General features: G+C 49.6%; 1 protein-coding gene across 2 annotated transcripts in view; it reads right to left on the reverse strand.

Moving 5' to 3' along the window:
• The window catches only part of Ephx2 (epoxide hydrolase 2), a 34,621-nt gene extending 16,918 nt beyond the window's left edge, over positions 1–17,703 (reverse strand). The window contains exons 1-10 of one of the 2 annotated variants that reach the window (XM_048801531.1): positions 17,585–17,703; positions 14,859–15,018; positions 13,477–13,667; positions 12,342–12,368; positions 12,025–12,147; positions 10,683–10,757; positions 7,753–7,848; positions 7,256–7,334; positions 5,535–5,569; positions 1,068–1,094 (exon numbers count right to left, since the gene is read on the reverse strand). In XM_048801531.1, the coding sequence (XP_048657488.1) occupies positions 1,068–1,094; positions 5,535–5,569; positions 7,256–7,334; positions 7,753–7,848; positions 10,683–10,757; positions 12,025–12,147; positions 12,342–12,368; positions 13,477–13,667; positions 14,859–15,018; positions 17,585–17,611 (840 nt within the window). In that variant the 5' untranslated portion in view covers positions 17,612–17,703. The remainder of the gene's footprint in view (positions 1–1,067; positions 1,095–5,534; positions 5,570–7,255; positions 7,335–7,752; positions 7,849–10,682; positions 10,758–12,024; positions 12,148–12,341; positions 12,369–13,476; positions 13,668–14,858; positions 15,019–17,584) is intronic. The other variant, XM_015499450.2, reaches the window with a different exon arrangement.
• Positions 17,704–18,427: the final 724 nt, after the last annotated feature.

An 18,427-nucleotide genomic window follows, 5' to 3' on the forward strand; every position in this document is an offset into this window, starting at 1 on the left:
ACCCTCCTTCTGAATGGACACTGTCCATAGAGAATTCACCTGCTCCAACCACTTCAGCTACCATCCCGTGGGAGGCAGAGGCCCACCTGGTCTGCAGGTGGCCCAGATTCCTTGCTGCATGTCCTAGCAATGACCCAAAGATGGACATCTGATTCCACTGACCTGTAACCACAAGCCCCTCTTTCCACAGTTGGACATGTTCTCAGACAGCTGGAAATTTTGTAGTGAGAAGTCACAGAGAGTCAGAAATCAACCTTGCTGACCCTTTGAGCTTGGACTTCCAACCTTCAGAACTGTGAGGTCTGGGCAGCCGCACTAGGCCATGCTCACTTAGAGGTCTCCATCACACATGACACTTGCAAACCCAATTCCGTCCACGGAGCTGAGACTGTGCCGAGGGCAGACTTTCAGCTCCTCTCCTCCCATGCACCCTGTAGATCTGGAAGTTGGTGGTCTGAGTCTTCTCTCCACCCCCACATCTCATTAATAAGCCGAGTCCCTCTGCCTTGTGGTTCTCTCTGCTCTGTCCCTCTGTTGTCACTGACCTGGCATAGCTGCGGTCCCCAAGTCTGCCCTGCAGGTTCTTTCTGCCCCCAGCCTAATCTGGGGAGGCAGAAGACATGACAGGGCAGGGTCTGGGGAACAGTGGTGCTCATTCCACTCTTCATCACTGAGATTGACATGGCCAGCGATGCCAAATGAAGGCGTTAGCGCTTAGATTTGTCAGAGTGACATGATTGCACAAAGCTGTGAAGCGTTTGCCTATGGGACATTTTCCAGTGCCTTTCCCTGATACCCAAGGCTCTCCTCCCTGGCCAACCCAGCAAAGGTACTTCCCTGTACTTCCTGGAAGAAACAGAGAAGCATGCCCCCTCCCCCCACTGCCCTCCAAATACTCCCTGTCAGTCTTTGTCACTCTCCTCCCCAGCTGCCCCAGCTGGGCCCTTCCCCTGCCCTGGCTATCTCTGCGCAATGGCGCTGACTGCTGAATGGCAAAGGCCACCTTTCCGTAATTCCCCAGGCCCACCAGAGTTCTCCAAAGACACCTGCTCTGCCCATTGACCTACCAGCTTATCCAGGAAGGTGACCATTTCCTAAGAAAGAAAACAGACATAAAATCAGAAATCGAATCCAGCCACCCCATCCTCCTCAAGATCCTGGTTACTGTGTTTGTGCCATGAGCTCATGGTGTGCCCCACAAATTCCTATGTGGAAGCCCTAACCCCCGGTCAGACGGTGACTGTGTTTGAAGACAGGGTCTTTAAAAATGAAGTCCTTAGGGTGGGACTATTCCAATATGGCAGGTGTTTTCATAAGAAGAGATCAGGACATGGACGCCCACAGAGAAAAGGCCAGGTGGGAACACAGGGAGAAACCAAGGAGACGCATCTGCTAGCCAAGGAGGGAGGACTCAGGAGAAACCAACCTTGCTGACCCTTTGAGCTTGGACTTCCAACCTTCAGAACTGTGAGAAATGTATGTCTGCAGTCAGCGGTACTGTGTTATGGCAGCCCTGGGTGCCTGAGACAGTCACCAAAGAAGACTTTGGCTGAGGGTTTTCCAGAGATTCCTAAGGTGCCTAATGGCAGCAGCACACTAGAGGTTCTCAGTGAGGACCAGGGCTAGGGAGTGTCCCCATGTAAGGGAGAGTCTTCCAGGCTCAGGGTCTTGCAGGAGGCAGGGTGCAGAATTTTGGTCCAGCTACAGTGGACAGAGTGACCCGAGTCCCCATCAGCAACAGAAGCAACTAAGGAGGGATGGGATTCGCCTTTCATATAAGCACAGGAACCCATTTACATTCTCCTTCTAGGGACACCAGCTGATGTTCCTGTCTAAAGCCATTCGCCCAGCACTACCGTCTCCTTCAAAGTATCTCCTGACTTTCCCTTTTATTCTTCTACCTTTGGGGTTCTCGAACTCGCTCCCACCCTTGCCCAAGTTCCTGATGCTGCTGTCTGGGGGCCTCATCCCTGCAGCACCTTCTCCCTTTCAGCTGTGGGAGCAACTCCAAGCCTGGGATTTTGCTTCTCAGCAACTTTTAGTGGCTACTTAGGGGCAAGGTGGAATCAAAGTCAGTAATTCCAGGACAGGTAGATCTTTTAGTGCCCCTGTGGCGATGCAAAATTTTATTTCTAACTACAGCCTCATTTTCACAGCTTTACTGATCCCAGGAAAAATGTATTCCAGAAAGAGGGGTCTGGGCTAATAGACATTCTCCAGGGCTTGGCCATGTCACCATTGGAAAACTCACCAAGGAAGCTCCCCAGCCAGGCCAAAAGCCTGGAATCACCTGGCACGACATGATTCCCTCATCCTGCCAGGAAGAAGCACGTGCCCTGCCACTGCTTTCCTCCCCAGAGCCCCCGCTCAAGGCAGGACCTAGTAAGCTCCCAGATCTGTATGGAGAACGCTGATTTGAATCATCGCTTCTGTCTCATGGCTGCGTTGTGCTGGGAACTTCCTGTGCAAAAGTGCAAGTTAAGATGGCCCTTTGCTATGGTGACGCCAGCCTGAGAAGTTTATATACAAAGATGTAGAGCTGTATCAGTCTGAAACTCAAGCTCGGGCACCCACTCCCGGGGATAGAGAATTCTGGGCATGATAAAAATTGATGTCACGCAAATTTCACTGCAACATTCAAGTCAGTCTGCTTTTTTGAAACTTTCTCACAGATAAACTTTGATGAAGTTTATATATAATAAAACCTATATAATAAATGTGCTGAGCTAACTCTGGGTCAGTCACACTCCATCAGACGTTGGCTACCCATCTGACCCCCAGGTTTTCCTCTCTATGTGTGTCTATTTGTCTTTTCTTCATCTCCCCTTGTCCCTGGCCAGTTTTCCCCTGAATTAACAGCCACAGCTGAGAGATGAGAGGGCCACAGCAACCTAAAACACCCACCCACCAATAAAGCACACCCAGAGCCTGCAGTGTGGCACTGTCTGAGCACTGGGATGTGGCAGCAGGCAGAACACACCCCTGACCTCAGGGGACCTTAATTCAGTGGATGGAACATGCCAGGCTAGCCCTGCCCCTCCCCCCAACTACAGTGGTCACTCTGTCCCCTCTGACCTCTTGAAGTCTCTGGGGAAAACCCTAGATCTTCTCCCTGGAAACGCACATGGGCACCTGTTTCTCAAATTCTGCAAACACTTCCAGGAGTTCATGGCCCTTTAGGATCCTGAACACCACAGATGACATGTCCCCACTTAATGGCACATGGCCCTGTCTTTTCTCTTCCCAGTCCACAGCAGAGGCTGAATGAGTTCAGTGTTCCCCCACACCAGAGCCCACAGAATCTTACTCAGACCTGGCAGGTGCCTGGGAAAACGTAGCCCAACCATTCAATGCACTTTACACCTGAGAATAATACCTGCCACAGGTAAGTGACTCACCCAAGGTCACACAAAGAAAATTGGTGGCAGACAAGTCTCTACATGTTAATGAGCTTCAGAGATACTATTGCTATGCTGCATTCCAGCATTCCCAACCAGGAAATCTAGGACTACAGAGGCACAGGGAATGGGCTGACAGATTCCGTAAAGGTGCCCATTCTAAAGCCAGTCAGACCTCTGTACACCCATTTTCAGTGGCCAAGAGATGGAATCACACTGGTTGAATGGATGAAGAGAACGTGGCACATACACAAAGAAATACTATTCAGCCATAAAAAGAATGTCATTCTGTCATTTGTAACAACACATACAAGCCTAGAGAACTCTATGATAAGTGAAACAGGCCAGACACAGAAGTCAAATACCACACAGCCTCACTCAGACGTGGAATCTCATACCTTTGATTTCATGGAAGTATGAGGTAAAACAGTGGTCACCAGCAGCCGAGGTGGGTAAGGATGAGAGTGGGGGATCAGTCAAAGGATGCGGGGTTACAGTTAGATGGCAGGAATACATGTCAATAGACCCATTGTACAGCAAGGTGACTATAAATAATGAAGATATACTGTATTCCCAAGAAATGTACAGGGCAGATGTTTATGCTCTCCCCTCGAAAATGATAACCATGTGAGCTGATATTACTATTACATTCCAAAATGGATGCACAGTTCAAATCATCATGTTGCAAACAGGACAAAACACACCATGTTACCTGTTAATTTAAAAAGTGAAGTTAAAATTGGATCTTTAGCTTTAAAAAAATTGTGTAAAGAATTGTCATGCAAATGTAGGGAACTGGGGTTGAAAAAATGAATTTTCAATATATTGTGGGGGATAGAGTTGAAAAAATGCTTTTTTATGGGCCTTGACAGCAGGCAAAATATCCCATTTTCTGTAATCCTGTCTTTAAAGTTAATGTAATTGACTATTAAAATCTTACACTAACAATACTATGATAATTTTTAAGACATCAACTTTATTGATATTGATTCACATGCCATAACATCCTCCCTTTTACAGTGGACAGTTCAGGGGTCTTTATTAGATTCACAGAGTTGTGAAACCATCACCATTATCCAGTTTCAGAAAATCTTCTTTGCCTCAAAAAAACTGCGTACTCACTGGCCATCACCTCCCTTTTCCTTCCCTGTGCTTGGTAAACAACCACTCCTATAATTTCTGGGCCTATAGATTTGCCTGTTCCGACTATTTCATATGTAACATGTAGTTTTTGTAACTGGCTTCTACTGAACACGATGCCTTCAAGGTTCACTCGTGAGGAAGCGTGCACCACTACTTCAGCACCGCTTCATGGTCAGGAATGTTCTAGCCCATGGGTGGACCACATTTTGCGTGTCCATTCGCCAGCTGGTAGACAGTTGGGTGGTTTTCACTTTGTAGCTACCACAGATAGTGGTGTGTCAACCCTGGTGTCTGGTTTTCTGGGGGCACACGGGACGGATCCTCTTGGGTAAATTCCTAGTTTAGTGATGCTTACAGGTGGCCTGTGAGGACCGGAGCGTCTCTTTACCTCATTTGTTTGGGGCAGCAGGACGCCCTCAGGAGGGCAGTTCTCTGAAGCGACCCCTCATGCCCATACCCAAAATAGATTCTGACAGGTCTAAGTGGGGATCCAGGTGAGTGGACAGCAGTGGGACAGGAAGAGGGTCCCACTCAGGGTCACTGGGGAGATCCTGGCTGCAGGGGAGTCACCAGAAGATCACGAGCAGGAGAAGGGGAGAGGCAGACCTGGAGACTAAGGAAGAACAGGCTCGTCTGGAAATTGGGCTTTTCCCTGACTTGCTGCTGTGACGCCAAAGCCCCCTGTGGGGCTGAGGGCCGGACACACAGGGAAAAGGTGAGAGGCAGATGAGGAGTGTGGAGGCGCTACCTGACCTACACGACTCCACCACCTTCACCTGCCTAACACTCGGTTTCCCCGAGAAACACACTAAACGCTTCATGCCTGTTGGTGATCACTTAGAAAAGTCATCCCAACTTGCAGGAAGGATTCACACTCAAATGCTGTGCAATGCACTTTCTTAGGGTTTAACTGGACACCTGAGCTTCTGGCTTCCATTCACAAAAACCTGGAATGGAAAGCATTTTCCAGATGTTATCAAAGATCCTTCTTACCTTACATAACACTTCCATGGCATATTCTTCTATTTCTGCAATTCAAAAAATAGAGAAATACATTCGACTCACATGATTCAAAATATAACAACAAACTAAAAGGACCCCTTTGCAAAACAAACCAACCAACCCCAAACTTCTTACATTTAAGTCTTCAGTTCTTTGTGACTCTTTGTGTGTGTGTGATGTGAGACAAGGGCCTGGTTTGATTCCTGTGCATATCCCCCACTGCCACCTGCTGAGACCATCCCTCCCCCCGTTGTGCACTCTCAGCACCCTGGTCCAGAGTTGGCTGACAGTAAGTGGATGCTGCTCCGTTCTGTTCCACTGGTCTATGTGTCTGTTTGTAGGTTTGGGTTGTGCTGTTTAATTACTGTAGATTTATAGTAATGTCTGGAATCAGGAAGTGGGATCTCAATTGCCTCCAGCTTTGTTCTTTTTCAAGATTGAGTTTGCTGTTTCTGACTTTGGTGGTTCCATATAAATTGCAGAATTGCTCTATTTCTATAAAAAACATCACTGGAAGAATGGCTGGGCATGAACATGGGGGTGAATGGCAAAGGGGTGAATGGCAGCTCAGCTCACTCATCCTGTCCACCACCGTATCACCGACACCAGGAAGGACCTGGATTGCACTCACGCCTGGCCACTCTGCATCTCTGCTCTCTGTGCCTGAGGCTCTTAAGAGTTCAGAGCTGAGGACCCACTGGAACTAGTCAAAACAAAGGACTCTAACCACGGGGAACATAGCCCCAGTCACAGACTCCGGGTTCCCAGGTCATCTGCTGACCATCTGGATAGATTCCCACAGGGATCCACAGACACTGGGTTAAGAATCTGGCCTACAAATCACCACCAGACCCTGTCCTTCTACTTCTGGGTAAATATCCTAAAGAATGAAAAGCAGTGGCTCACAGATACTTATTTGTACACTCATGTTCACAAGAGCATGATGTGAAGTAGCCAAAAGACGGGGGCAACTCAAGTGTGCTCAGGTTCACACAGGTAATCAGGATAAGCAGAATGTGGTGTGCGCACACAAGAACTCGCATTCAAGTGCGGTCCCGTGGCACATGCCTGTAATTCCAGTGGCTTAGGAGGCTGAGGCAGGAGGATTACAAGTTCAAAGCCAGCCTCAGCAACAGCGAGGCGCTAAGCAACTCAGTGAAACTCTGTCTCTAAATCAAATACAAAATAGGGCTGGGGGTGTGGCTCAGTGGTTGAGTGCCCTGAGTTCAATCCCGGGTATGGCCCCCCAAAAAAAGAATTAGCATTCAGCCTTAAGGAGGAGGAAGGTTTGCACTATGCCACGACACGTATGACCCTGGAGGACGTTAGGTTAAGTGAAATGAGCCTGTCACAAAAGGGCACATACTATTTCCATATGTGAGGACCTGGAGGAGCCAGTCCCTGGAGGGAACAGTGGCAGTGCCAGGGGCTGGGGCGGGAGAGGTGATGCAGGTGGCAGAGCAGCCTGTGTTCTATACCCCTGGTGACCAGCAGGAGGCTCCCTGGGCACAGGCCTCGGGGCTCCTGGGTTCATTTAGAGCACGGGGAACGGGCACTTGTGAGCCCCAAGGGCACAGACAGAGGACACCGCAGGGACAAGTCAGACCCCTTAGGATGGCTACCGCAGCCAGGGGTAGGAAAGCCCAAGTGCTGGAGAGCTCAGACAGGGAGAAGCCGGACCACACAGGACAGCTGCAGGACAGCCAACCCACCTGGAGGGGAGGACGAGTCTCCATAGCCTTTCATGTCCATAGCCAGAACCCGGTAACCCGCCTGAGCCACAGCAGGGATCTGGAAAACAAAGGATTCAGGCACCCGCAGCACAGCCTCTAGCCCCTGCTCCTAAAACGGGTCATTCCAAAGTCCACAGGGCACTACCTGGCCTCCTCACCACAGAACTGGAAGGGGCCCCCAGGCAGGGCCACCATGAACAGCGGTGGGGTTGTGCACTGTATCAATGACACATTTAGGAGGGCACCTTTTACCAAGATTCTCAGCAAGACTTTATTAGAAGAACCCACCTTTTCCTAACTGGTTCAGGTGCCTTGGGGCCTATCACAGCTCTGAGATCTGGAGCCTTCTCCACCGAGGCCCCTTTGGAGTTTGGAGATGACGCTCCACTTCCTCATCACATTCCAGACTGGCCACCTCTCCTGGATGTCCCCTCCCCTCATCCTGTCCGGGGTGTGCCTTCCTTAGTCTCCCTTACCTGGTACCTCCAAGAGAACCAGCTCTCAGGAAACCCGTGGCAGAAGATCACCACAGGGCCGGAGCCCAGCTCCACAAAATGCAGACGGACCCCAGGCTGTGGGAAGAGACGGAGGAGACAGTGACTACCGAGTCAGGCCAGATGGATCTGGTGCCCCTCCTGCAGACCACCTGGCATGGGCCACTTCAGTGGGTGGCTGGATCTCACAGGACCCCGCTTTTCAAGCTGAGGACCCCAGGGCTAGGTGATGATGGCTGGAAGGGCGCTGGTCTGCCTGCACTAACACAGGCAGCTCTCACTTCAGGGCGGGAAGGTGACGGGGCTGGACACCAACAGAAGCAGAGGGACCTCACCTTCCCTGTGTTGTTCTAAAGAGTTTTCAGCACTTGAAACTGGGGGCTAATTTTGGACAAAGCAAAATGTTCATGGCATGCTGAATACCACTATCATTTTATTAGGAGCTGTGTACACCTTAAAAATGAGGTTTTTTTTTTTTTTGTTGGGGGGGGGGGTTGCTACACTTGCAGACCTTTCAGGGGCTGCATAAGTGAGCAGAGACCACCAGTGCTCACGACATCTGCATTCTCTCTTCCTCCTGGCACAAGGTGGCATTTTCCAGGCACTCCCACCCCCACCTTACAGATGGCTATGTGACTGAGTTCTGGCCAACAAGTATGACCAGAAGACAGTTCCCCACCAGGGCCTTCTACGCTTAGCCCTCCTTCCCTTTCCCTCTCTGCACCACCAGTCCTGCAGACTACCAGTCCTGAGGAAGGTGGAGGCACAGAGAAAAGGCACCTAGGTTCTTAGGTGACTGCTGGAAGGAACCCAACTGGTATGAAGTGTGGGTTAACATACTGGTATGAAGCCACTGAAACAGCAGGATTGCTTGTTATAGCATCTAGCCCATCCTGACTATCACAATGGGCTCTAAGCAAATAGACCAAAGTTATACATAACCCAAATGCCCTATTTCCCCCAAAGTGCATGTCTCCAACATTCTGATGGCAAGGCACGAGAGTAATGGAGTCTTATCACAGAGATTCACTGGAAACTATCCACTTGGTGGATTTTAGTGGCTCCAAGCTGGTGTCCCACACTGCAAGATTTGTGATTCAAAACAAGCTATCTTGCTCAAGAAAACATCAGGCATGCATCTTGCAAACCCTTTCACAAACTACATTCCATTCACTGAACATATTCTGTAGTCTTCCCATTAGCATTTGGCAGAAGTTAACTTTAAATTCTCAATTCCTTATGTTGAAAATTGTGATAATGTTTATGCTTGATCCTAATTCGTGTCTATTATGGATTCCAACTATAAAATTCTCTTGCTGCCTCATATTAAACTCAGCTGAGAAACTCTTAAATGCACGCACTTTCCTATCACTTTTTATGTTAAAAAAAATAATGGCTGTAAAACCAGAACAAGAGAATTCTGGCTACCAACTCAGTTTAGGTGGCATTAGGCTTTGATAGCCTGGCCAGCTGTGACTCTCCAGAGGTTCTCTGCCCCCGCTCTTAGAGGTGGTAAAGCAGCTCGGGTCACACTCGTTAAGTCAAATGAGGAACCTATTAAAACTGTCAAGAAGCGAGAAAGTGCTAGACTAGCCCTACCCACAGTGGAGGGGAGTAATGTTTACATCCCACACCCCAGTCCTGGGCAAGAAGTCTTCCCTCCCTCACTGCCAGGGAGTTGAGATCTGAAGGGACTTTATTAAACATACACCCCTTCAGGAGGACCCAGAGGTCTAGGGGTGACTGCAGGGATGTTGACCAGTAGCTTATAGCAAAAAAGAAAATCCTTTTTTATAGTCCAAATCCCACTGCCCTCCATGGTCCCCTTCATGATACCCGCCAGCTACACTGCTATCACTTAGGGTGGACTTTGCAGTTGGGGTCTCCACCCGCAGAGCCCCATTCTGAGCACATTTGGGCACAAGTGTCGAGCAGGCACTTCATCCTGTGGTGGAACTGCTGGGGCTGTGAACACGTGTTTCATTAGACTGCAACACTTCTGGGGTCACAGAAGACCCCTCATTCATCACAGTACTTCTGTCTGCACCCAGCAAACAGCAAACGCTCAGTCAACACATGTGGAGTCACCCTCCAGGTCAGCAAGTCTCCGCATGGTCTCTGAGGACAGCGCAGCTCACTCTCCACCTCCTGACTGTGGAGAACGCAGGTGTCAAGCCCTGTGCCTGGCGATCTGGTGTGGTGTTTCATCTAATCCTCAGCAGAAACCTACAGGAAGGTAAGGTCATCATCCCTTCATGAAGCTGTGGATACTGAGGCTCAGAGTGGGCAGCCGCTGGCCCACGGCTGTGAGCTTAGTGAATGGCAAAGTCAGATTCAGCCTGGTCTATCTGGCCTTACCCTGCTCTTGAGCTGACCCATGCTTTAGATCTCTTCCCATTTAAAGCAGCCAAAGACATATGAAGGAAGATCCCAAAGTGAATCTGAAGCTTCGGGTCAGCAGCTGGGGGAGGTCTGCTGGCAGGGCAGGAGTCAGAGCCCCTCTGCACGTGGTCTTGGCCTTGCCATGGCCCTGACCACTGGGCACTATAATGACCTCTTCCCTCCCTTCACCCTCGATGTGGGCTCCTTGTTCATCACTGCACTCCTGGGAACCAGCCTGTGCCTGACACAAAGGAAGTGCTCTCACCTGTCCAGTGAGAGGTGCTCTGCCCAGAGCACAGGCAGGATGGGCATGGACTCCCACACACAGGCTGCCAGGCCCCACATTCCTGGGGGTTTGGCCACATCGGCCATGCCGATCAGGGTCTCTGACTTCTATTGCTTTCTCAGGAATGAGACCTTGGTGAAACCTCTTCCTCATAAACGGTGGATGTTCAACTACCCTCGATATTTCACAGGTGACTCATCAGGAGGCTCACCCAGGCCTGGTCAAAGAGCCCTGGCTGACTTACCTTTACTGTCACGTACCCATGGCTCACGTCACTTGGGCTGCAGGGGATCGGCAGAGGGGCCACAGAGTGGAGCAGCTGAAAGGAGGACAGGAACGGTGAGGGACAGGGACAGCCTCCTTCCCTGAGGCCCTCCCTACCTCCTCCCCAGTCCTGCTGGTGCCTGACTACCCGGTCTCTCTCCCTTTGGGGCCTAGATAGACTCCATTTCCCAAATAAATTTGTGCAAGATTGTGGAGTTGTTACACGTATACTTTTCTTTGTTTATTAAAAATGGGCAGTAAACCATTTTCTATTCTGTCCCTCCTCAAATTCATATGCTAAAGCCTTCCCCACAGAGCCTCAGATCATGACTCGATTGGAAATGGGTCTTTAAGGAGGTAATTGAGGTAAAATGAGGTCATTAGGATGGCCCTAATCAATATGACTGATGTCCTTATCAAAACAGGAGATTAGGGCACAGATACCAAAGGAAAATCTGGGCAGAGAAGAAGCCAGGCTCAAGCCAAGGAGAGAGGCCTCCCAGGGAACCAACCGTACTGACACCTTGACCTTGGGCTTCTAACCTCCAAGAGAAACAGACAGACTTCTAGAGCTGAAGCCACCGGTCAGTGAAACTCTGTTGCAGCAGCCCTCACCGACTGGTACCTCCCTTGGAGGAAATGGCTGTGAAGCCCTGGAGTGTGCCCAGCTCAACAGGGTTCCTGTCTCCTGGCCTCCCCCGCCTCCTGCAGACAGGAGCCAGGGCCTGCGCCCCAGAGGCTGGGGTGAGTCTGCTCCTTCAGGGCTTGGTGTGGTCAGGGACCTTGGGTGGACCCAGAAGAACAAAGGTGACCAGGTCTGAGGTGCTGCTAATCTCCAGGCAGCCCAGGGACCTTAACTCTGTGTCATCCTCCTATGTGAAAGACAGATGTCAGGGACATTAAGTCTGTGGCATCCTCCTATGTGAAGGACAGATGTCAGGGACATTAAGTCTGTGGCATCCTCCTATGTGAAGGACAGAAGTCACCTAGGAGCTTCCTTCTGACTGCCAAGAAGGTGTGAGCCAGATGGAACTGGTCAGCTGCACCTGAGGCCCAGTGGCACGTCCATGGACCAGCGAGGTCTGGAGGCTCCAAATGTCCCTGTCTTGCCTGGTTCCTGAGTGGGCACTGAGCCTGGCTCAAATGCTGGCTTTTGGCTTGTCTGCTTCCTGCTCACTGACCGCAGAGAGAGGAGATGTTCCCCAGGGACCGCGTGGCTCACTGTACTGTGGGCAGCAGACACCTCTGTGGAGGGGAAGCCGGGTTCTCTGTGTACACCCCAGACACTAGCAGGAAGCTCGCTCTCCTCAGAGACAAGTTACCTGCGTCCCAGTGACTCTCTCCAGTTCTCTCAGGGCAGTGTTGGTGTCGTGGACGAGGACGGTGACCATTCCCAAGTCACGGGCCGGCTTCAGATTAGTCCCGACGTCATCTAGGAAAACCACCTGAACCCAAACAGCACGTCAAACCAAGAAAAACTCCTGTGAGAGGGAGTACACCCGAAAGCAGGACGCCACAACACGAGCAGGGCTCCTCCAGCACAAGGACCTCGAGAACCCTCCCAGCGTGCCCACTGAAACGGCAGCATTACACCGCACACACTCGAGCACAAGGCCACAGTCCTGTGCCCACAGAATACCTGTGTGGGTTTCAGCCAGTTCTGAAGCTGCAAGAAGATTCAGGAGGATAGACACGTGTCAAGAACACACTACAACCCACCTGGGAAAATCGACAAGTCCAAACGGACATGGCGCAGCTGCAAAAGAACTCTAATGAGGACAGACAGTGAAACAAGTCATAAACAAGAGCAGAAGAGTTTGGTTCTAGAAAAGAAAACAGAAGTGTCTATGAAATAGCAGAGAATCTAAGATAGACCCAAATGCCAATGAGAATTTGTTTTCTGATGGGGGAGTCGTGTCCCCTCACGAGGAGGATTGATGCGGGGCCTTGGTGACTGCTTGGTTAACTGGGGAAAAAGCAGAGCCCCCGTCACATGTCACCCCAGAGTCAATTCTGAATGGGTCACAGATTTAAATCTAAAAAGAAAAAAGACTTTTGAAGTTGTAGGGGGAAAAGCATGGGTGTGTTTGTTTATAATCTTGGACCAGGACAGCCCAGAATTCTAAGCAGCTCATTCCACCCAAAGGTTATAAAAGGGAGGACTGGTAGACTCAGGGGCACCTGGCACCTTGGAGCTGCTCCCTGCCAACTGCAGCTGCTGGAGGAAGGGTCCTGGGAGCACGGCAAGGGTCCCCAGGGATGGGGTCCAGGGTCTGAGGTGGAGTCAGCAAGAGAGGGTCTAAATCAAATTTTGGCAATCACCCGAGGAGATGAGCTAGAAAACGTTGGAGGACAGTATGAAAGACAGGCTTCGGGGCTCACAGGTGCCTAGAAGGAGACTGGGGCAGCATGGGGACCCTTCCCTGCTCACCCTCAGGTGGGGTGACCCTGATAGCCCCCGTGGCCTTGGAAAGTCTCCCAGGGTCTCTGGCTCTTCATAACTAAACTTGGAAGCTGGTCTAACAGCTTTAGATGATACCTGTTCTACCCAAGTCCTGTAAGAGATTCACAGGGGCTAGGTGTTCACCTCTGGTAGAACTCTCTAGACTGAAGGACAGGTACCAGTCCCTTAGGAGAAGTCCCAGACTGGGAGAAATAGACCTGGAACTGCCCTGCCAGGCCCTAAATGTGCCCGACCTGTAACCTTTCCCATTTTCCTCCAGTTACGGTATCTCTGGTACATTCTTTTTCCCTGAAAGGAAGCATCTGCATACCTCGCTGGGCTTGGCCTTCAGGGTGTCCAGTACGAACTTGTAGATCTGAGGCTCGGGCTTGACCATCCCAACCTGACAGGACTCTATCAGGAAGTCGAAGTGTGGGTTCAGCTCACACATGAGCTTGGCCAGGCTGTCTCTCGTGGCGCTGTCATCCAGCCAGTTGTTGGTGAGGATGCAGGTCACAAACCCTAAGCACAAAGTCACCCGTGAGCAGAGCGGCCACTGCAAACTGAAGCTCAGACAAGTAGAAGCGGCCAGAGCCGCGGGGCTGGGGAGGGTCCAGCGCTCCGTCTCTGCTATTGCCAACTCTGCATGGCTGCAAGCACCTCCCCGGCTCTCAGGAGCTGCATCCCCACGTCCAAACAGAGAAACAGAAACAGAGGTAGCATCATCCCCTGGCTTTGTCTGCCCAGCCAGCCAGGCTGAGAACCAGGTGATGTCGGAAATGTGACACAAGGTGAGGCCTTTCCATGGAATATGAGGGAGCGATTATGGACATGGGATGGTGCTACAGTTTAAATGTGCTCATCAAAAAGCTTGTGCTGGAAACTTAACCCCCAATGCAAAAGCCTTGGGTGGAGGAGTCTAACGAGCAGTGATCTGGGCCAGGGGGCCCCTGCCCTCATGAATAGATTAGTGCCCAATTATAAAATGGCTTAAGGCTGCAAACTAGATATCTTGGTTTCCAGCCTGCAGGCCTTCTGTTGCCCCTGCCTTCCACTATGGTATGATGTGGCATGAAAACCCCAAAGTCCCCTGATCTTGGACTCCCAGCCTCCAAAACTGTAAGAAATCAATCTTCTTTATAAATTACCCATTTTCAAGTATGCTGTTATAGCAGCACGAGGAGAACTAAGACAGATGACTTAGCCACAACTGCTAGAGTCCACTGGTAATAGGGTGGGACAATTTCAAACATGCCTATGAATAGGAGCCAGACATGGGCACTAAATAAATACTGGAAGAGCATGACCTTGTGTCTTAGATCATGTGACATAATCTAGACTTGGGTCACTTGGCTTGGCTACTCTGACACCCAGAGACTGGGAAAATCATGGTTGCTTAAAAGGTCTTGTTTTTAAATATGGGACAAAAGGTTGGGTCATCACTAGTACTACTGGAAGGAGAGAATATGGCTCACAAGATAGTCACTGGTATCAACGGCTTGATTAGATAAAATTATGTCATTTTCTGGGTGTTCTAATAGTGCTATTTGTTGGTGTTTGATAATACTTGCAGTGGGCCATGTTTCAAGAACAGTTTTCTGTCAAGGCTCAGAAGATCTGTGATCTCAAAACACACTTGGTCGTCCATGGCGCTCACCCTGCCAATGGTTCTGGTATGGTCAGGTCAGAGAATGGCTAGTACAGGACCCTTACCCTTCTTTCTGAGATCAAGAGCTGCCTGAAGCATGGGGCGGTTGATGTTTCTTGCTGATATCGCCTTGCAAAAGATTTCGTTTATAGAGAAATTCTCGGGGAGGCGGATTCCAGAAGCTTCTGAGCGTTTCCTGCAGTTTTCTTCCATAAGTGGCACCCACTGTAAAAGTGAATCGAAAAGGGGGACCATTAGTGGGTGCAGCCACTCACAAAAGCTGTGCAGCACCTACTAAACATGAACACAGGCGTCCCTGTGACCAAGCAATTCCACTCCTAGGAATACACCGACTGGGAATGTCAACATCTGTTCCCCAAGAGACACGGGCAAAACGTCCTCACAGCACTCTTCCCGAGTCCCCAACTGGAAACTACCCAGATGCCCTCTGAGCGGGAAACGGGTGTGGGGCACATTCACACACCCTCAGCAGCATCATTCCCAGGAGCCCTGTCTCCTCTGTGTGGGCTGCTAATAACAACACATCAGAAGCTGAGGGCTCAGCAACAACAGAAGTTGATTTCCCACCATTCCAAAGTCAGGGACATCCAAGCCCAAGGAGCCAGCAGGGCCCGTTCACTGTTCCATAGATGGTGCCCTCTCACCTTCCTCCCACAAGGGAAAGGCTGGCGAGCACCGGGGTCTCCTGTCTAAAAGCACTCCCACTCAAGAGGGCTCCACGCTCATGACCTAACCACTTCCTGAAGACTTCCCATCCCAATGTGAGGATTTAACATGTGAATTTGGAGGCCACAGGCATTCAGATGCCAGTGAGCCCCTGCCTGGAAGCTACATGAGTGTCCTCTGTTATGGGATGAATTATGTCCCCTCATAATTCACATGTTGAAGTTCCTACCTCCTGTATCTCAGGGTATGACTGTACTTGGAGACAGGGCATGTAAGGGGGTAACTTAGGTGAGAGGGGACAGGTAAGGAGGTCATGGGAATGGGTTCTGATCCTCATAAGGAGACAGCAGGGCCTTGCTAAGTTGTTGAGGCTGGTTTCCTCTTGCCTTAACCTCCTAAGGTACTGGGATCACAGTTGTACATCCCTGTGCCTAGCTCTATGGTATGTTTGTTACAGCAGCTGACACAGCCTTAGTAAACTAACATACTCACTCAAACATGATTTGTGGTACATACATATACATTATCATAGCAACACTACTTGTTAGAGTCCCAAACTGAAAACTACTCAAATATTCACAAATAGCAGAATGGGTAAATAGATCAAGATATAGTCACACAAAGTAATACCCCATAGTAGTGAGAAGAGAACTATCTGTAACTACATGCAGTGACATCTCTGAATCTCACATGTACAGTGTTGAGCAAAAGATGCCAATCATAGAGGAATTCCTTTGTGTGATTCCATTTACATCAAGCAAAACAGGCACAGGTGATGGGGAAAAGTCAGGTGGGAGCTGCTCTCAGAGGGGTCAGTGTTGGGGTGGGGCACAAGTGAGGGGCTATGATGCTAGCTGCGCTTCATTTCTTGGTTGGGTACCGAGGCTGCGAGTGTATTCAGTTGGTGACACGCATGCAGCTGTGTGCTGCAATGCCTCTCTGTTTGCACAGTACTCATAGGTGAGAAGCTAAAAGACGGCAGGCACTTCCAAGATCTGACTTTTCAAGCTTAAGGAGTCTTTATCATGGTGTAATTTAGCTTTCAGACCTCTCCCTCTAGCTGTGTGAGTTTCCTGGAGGTTATGTACTGACTACTAGAAGCCATGAAAGGAGTTAGAATGGGATGTGGGGTTTTCACAGCTGTTACTAACAATTCACCCTAGAAGCCCCATGTTCCTTGAAAATGCATAACTCTTCCTTCTTGCCCTCCCTTCCATCAATATTGTTGAAGCTTATTTTATTGGATAAATTATTTCTTCCCAATATAAACATCACAGTTTTCACACCAGTTGCCATGATGTGTGCATGAGTGTGTGTGTGTGGGGGGGTGGCTTAAGGTGCCTAGAGTACCCCCATAATAATACCACATTGGCCTTCATGGAAAAAGGCAGGCTTTTGCTTTCTATCGTGAGGGCTCCAAGTTCTCTGAGTGAGTGATGGCTGGCTGTAATTCATAGACATTATGTACACACAGAATTTTAAATCTGGGTGCTTATAAGCAGATTCTCAATAGCGTTTCTTCTTAGAGAAGCAGTAATTGAGAATTCAAGTGGCATTAGAGCCTGATTACTTTGTTAAAAAATAACTGGGGTTGTAGTAACAAGAATAACTACCGTTCTTTGAGCACTTACTATGGGCCAGGCACTGTGCTAAGCACTTCCATGTTTCATGATACTACAATAGGTAGTATCATTGTCCTATTTTGGCAAGATTGAGAATTTAAGAAATCAAGTGACTTGTGTGGTCACTCAGTCTGTAAGTGGGTCCTGTGATTCAAACTCTGGTCTCTGACTCCAAAGTACACCTATTAGTAGTTATTGAATTAATAGTCCCAGTGGTTCTGTCCTAAAATAGTTACTCTGACTATAGAGTTCCCTGGAATAGCTCTTCAAGGTCTCGGAGATGTCCCCCTGGTTTGACTACAGTCAAAGAGATTATAGACCAAATGCCCCTTCAACGTCTCCTGGCCTTCTGGGTGGTCTTGTGGCGACAGGACATTATGACACTGGGTGAAGACGTGATCCAGCCCTTGGGATTTGGTGGCTGGTGCAAGGCAGAAACAAGCATAGTGCACCTACCCAAGGGTCCCGTGGTGTCCCCTTACCTGGGAAAACGTGATCTGTCCTTTCATGAGGCGAGCAATGGGGCCATCCAGGCCTTCCTTCAGGAAAGGGTCATTCAGGAAGCCTCTGGGGGACACAAGAAACACCACGGTCAGGAATGCTCCGCCTCGCAGCCCGTGGGAGACAGACAGGTTCATGTTCACAGTGGCCAGCGATGGGAGGCTAGAGTTCAGGGCCCTCTGTCCACACGGTGTCATCCAACATAAACCAAACAGTAAATATGCTGAAGGGGCAGCGGCCTGGGGGAAAGCCCTGCATGGAGATTGAGCTGGTGGAGCCATGGCTTTACAGTTAAGAAAGAGAATCAGAACTGGACCAGGGGTCATTACTGTCCTCAGCTCATTTGCCTAAGGAAGTGTCCCAGACGACTTTTTCATTAGTTCACATTCATTGAAAGGAAAGAAATAGTTCTTCTCTGGTTTTGATTATGTACATGTAATTTCTATTTTGTCTTAATCTCATTGTCTACATTTTTAAAACGTTTTTGGTGAGAGCTGAATTATAACTCCCCAGATTCCCTTGTTGAAGTCCTAACCCTGGTCCCTCATACCGTGACTGTGTTTGGAGACAGGGTCTTTAATAAGATTACTGAGTTAAAAGAGGTCATTGGAGTGGGTCCTAATCCAATATGACCAGGATTCTTATAGGAAGAGAAAATTTGGACACAGATACGCACAGAGGAAGATCATGGGGAGACACAAGAAGATGGCCATCCTCAGCCAAGGAGAAAGGCCTCCAAAGAAATGACCCCTGCTGACACCTTGACCATGGGCTAGTCACCTCCAGAGCTGCTCTCCTGTTAAAGGCAACCAGTCTGTCTTATA

Source organism: Marmota marmota, unplaced genomic scaffold, assembly GCF_001458135.2.
Source record: "Marmota marmota marmota unplaced genomic scaffold, marMar, whole genome shotgun sequence".
In the NCBI taxonomy this organism is placed as follows: domain Eukaryota; kingdom Metazoa; phylum Chordata; class Mammalia; order Rodentia; family Sciuridae; genus Marmota; species Marmota marmota.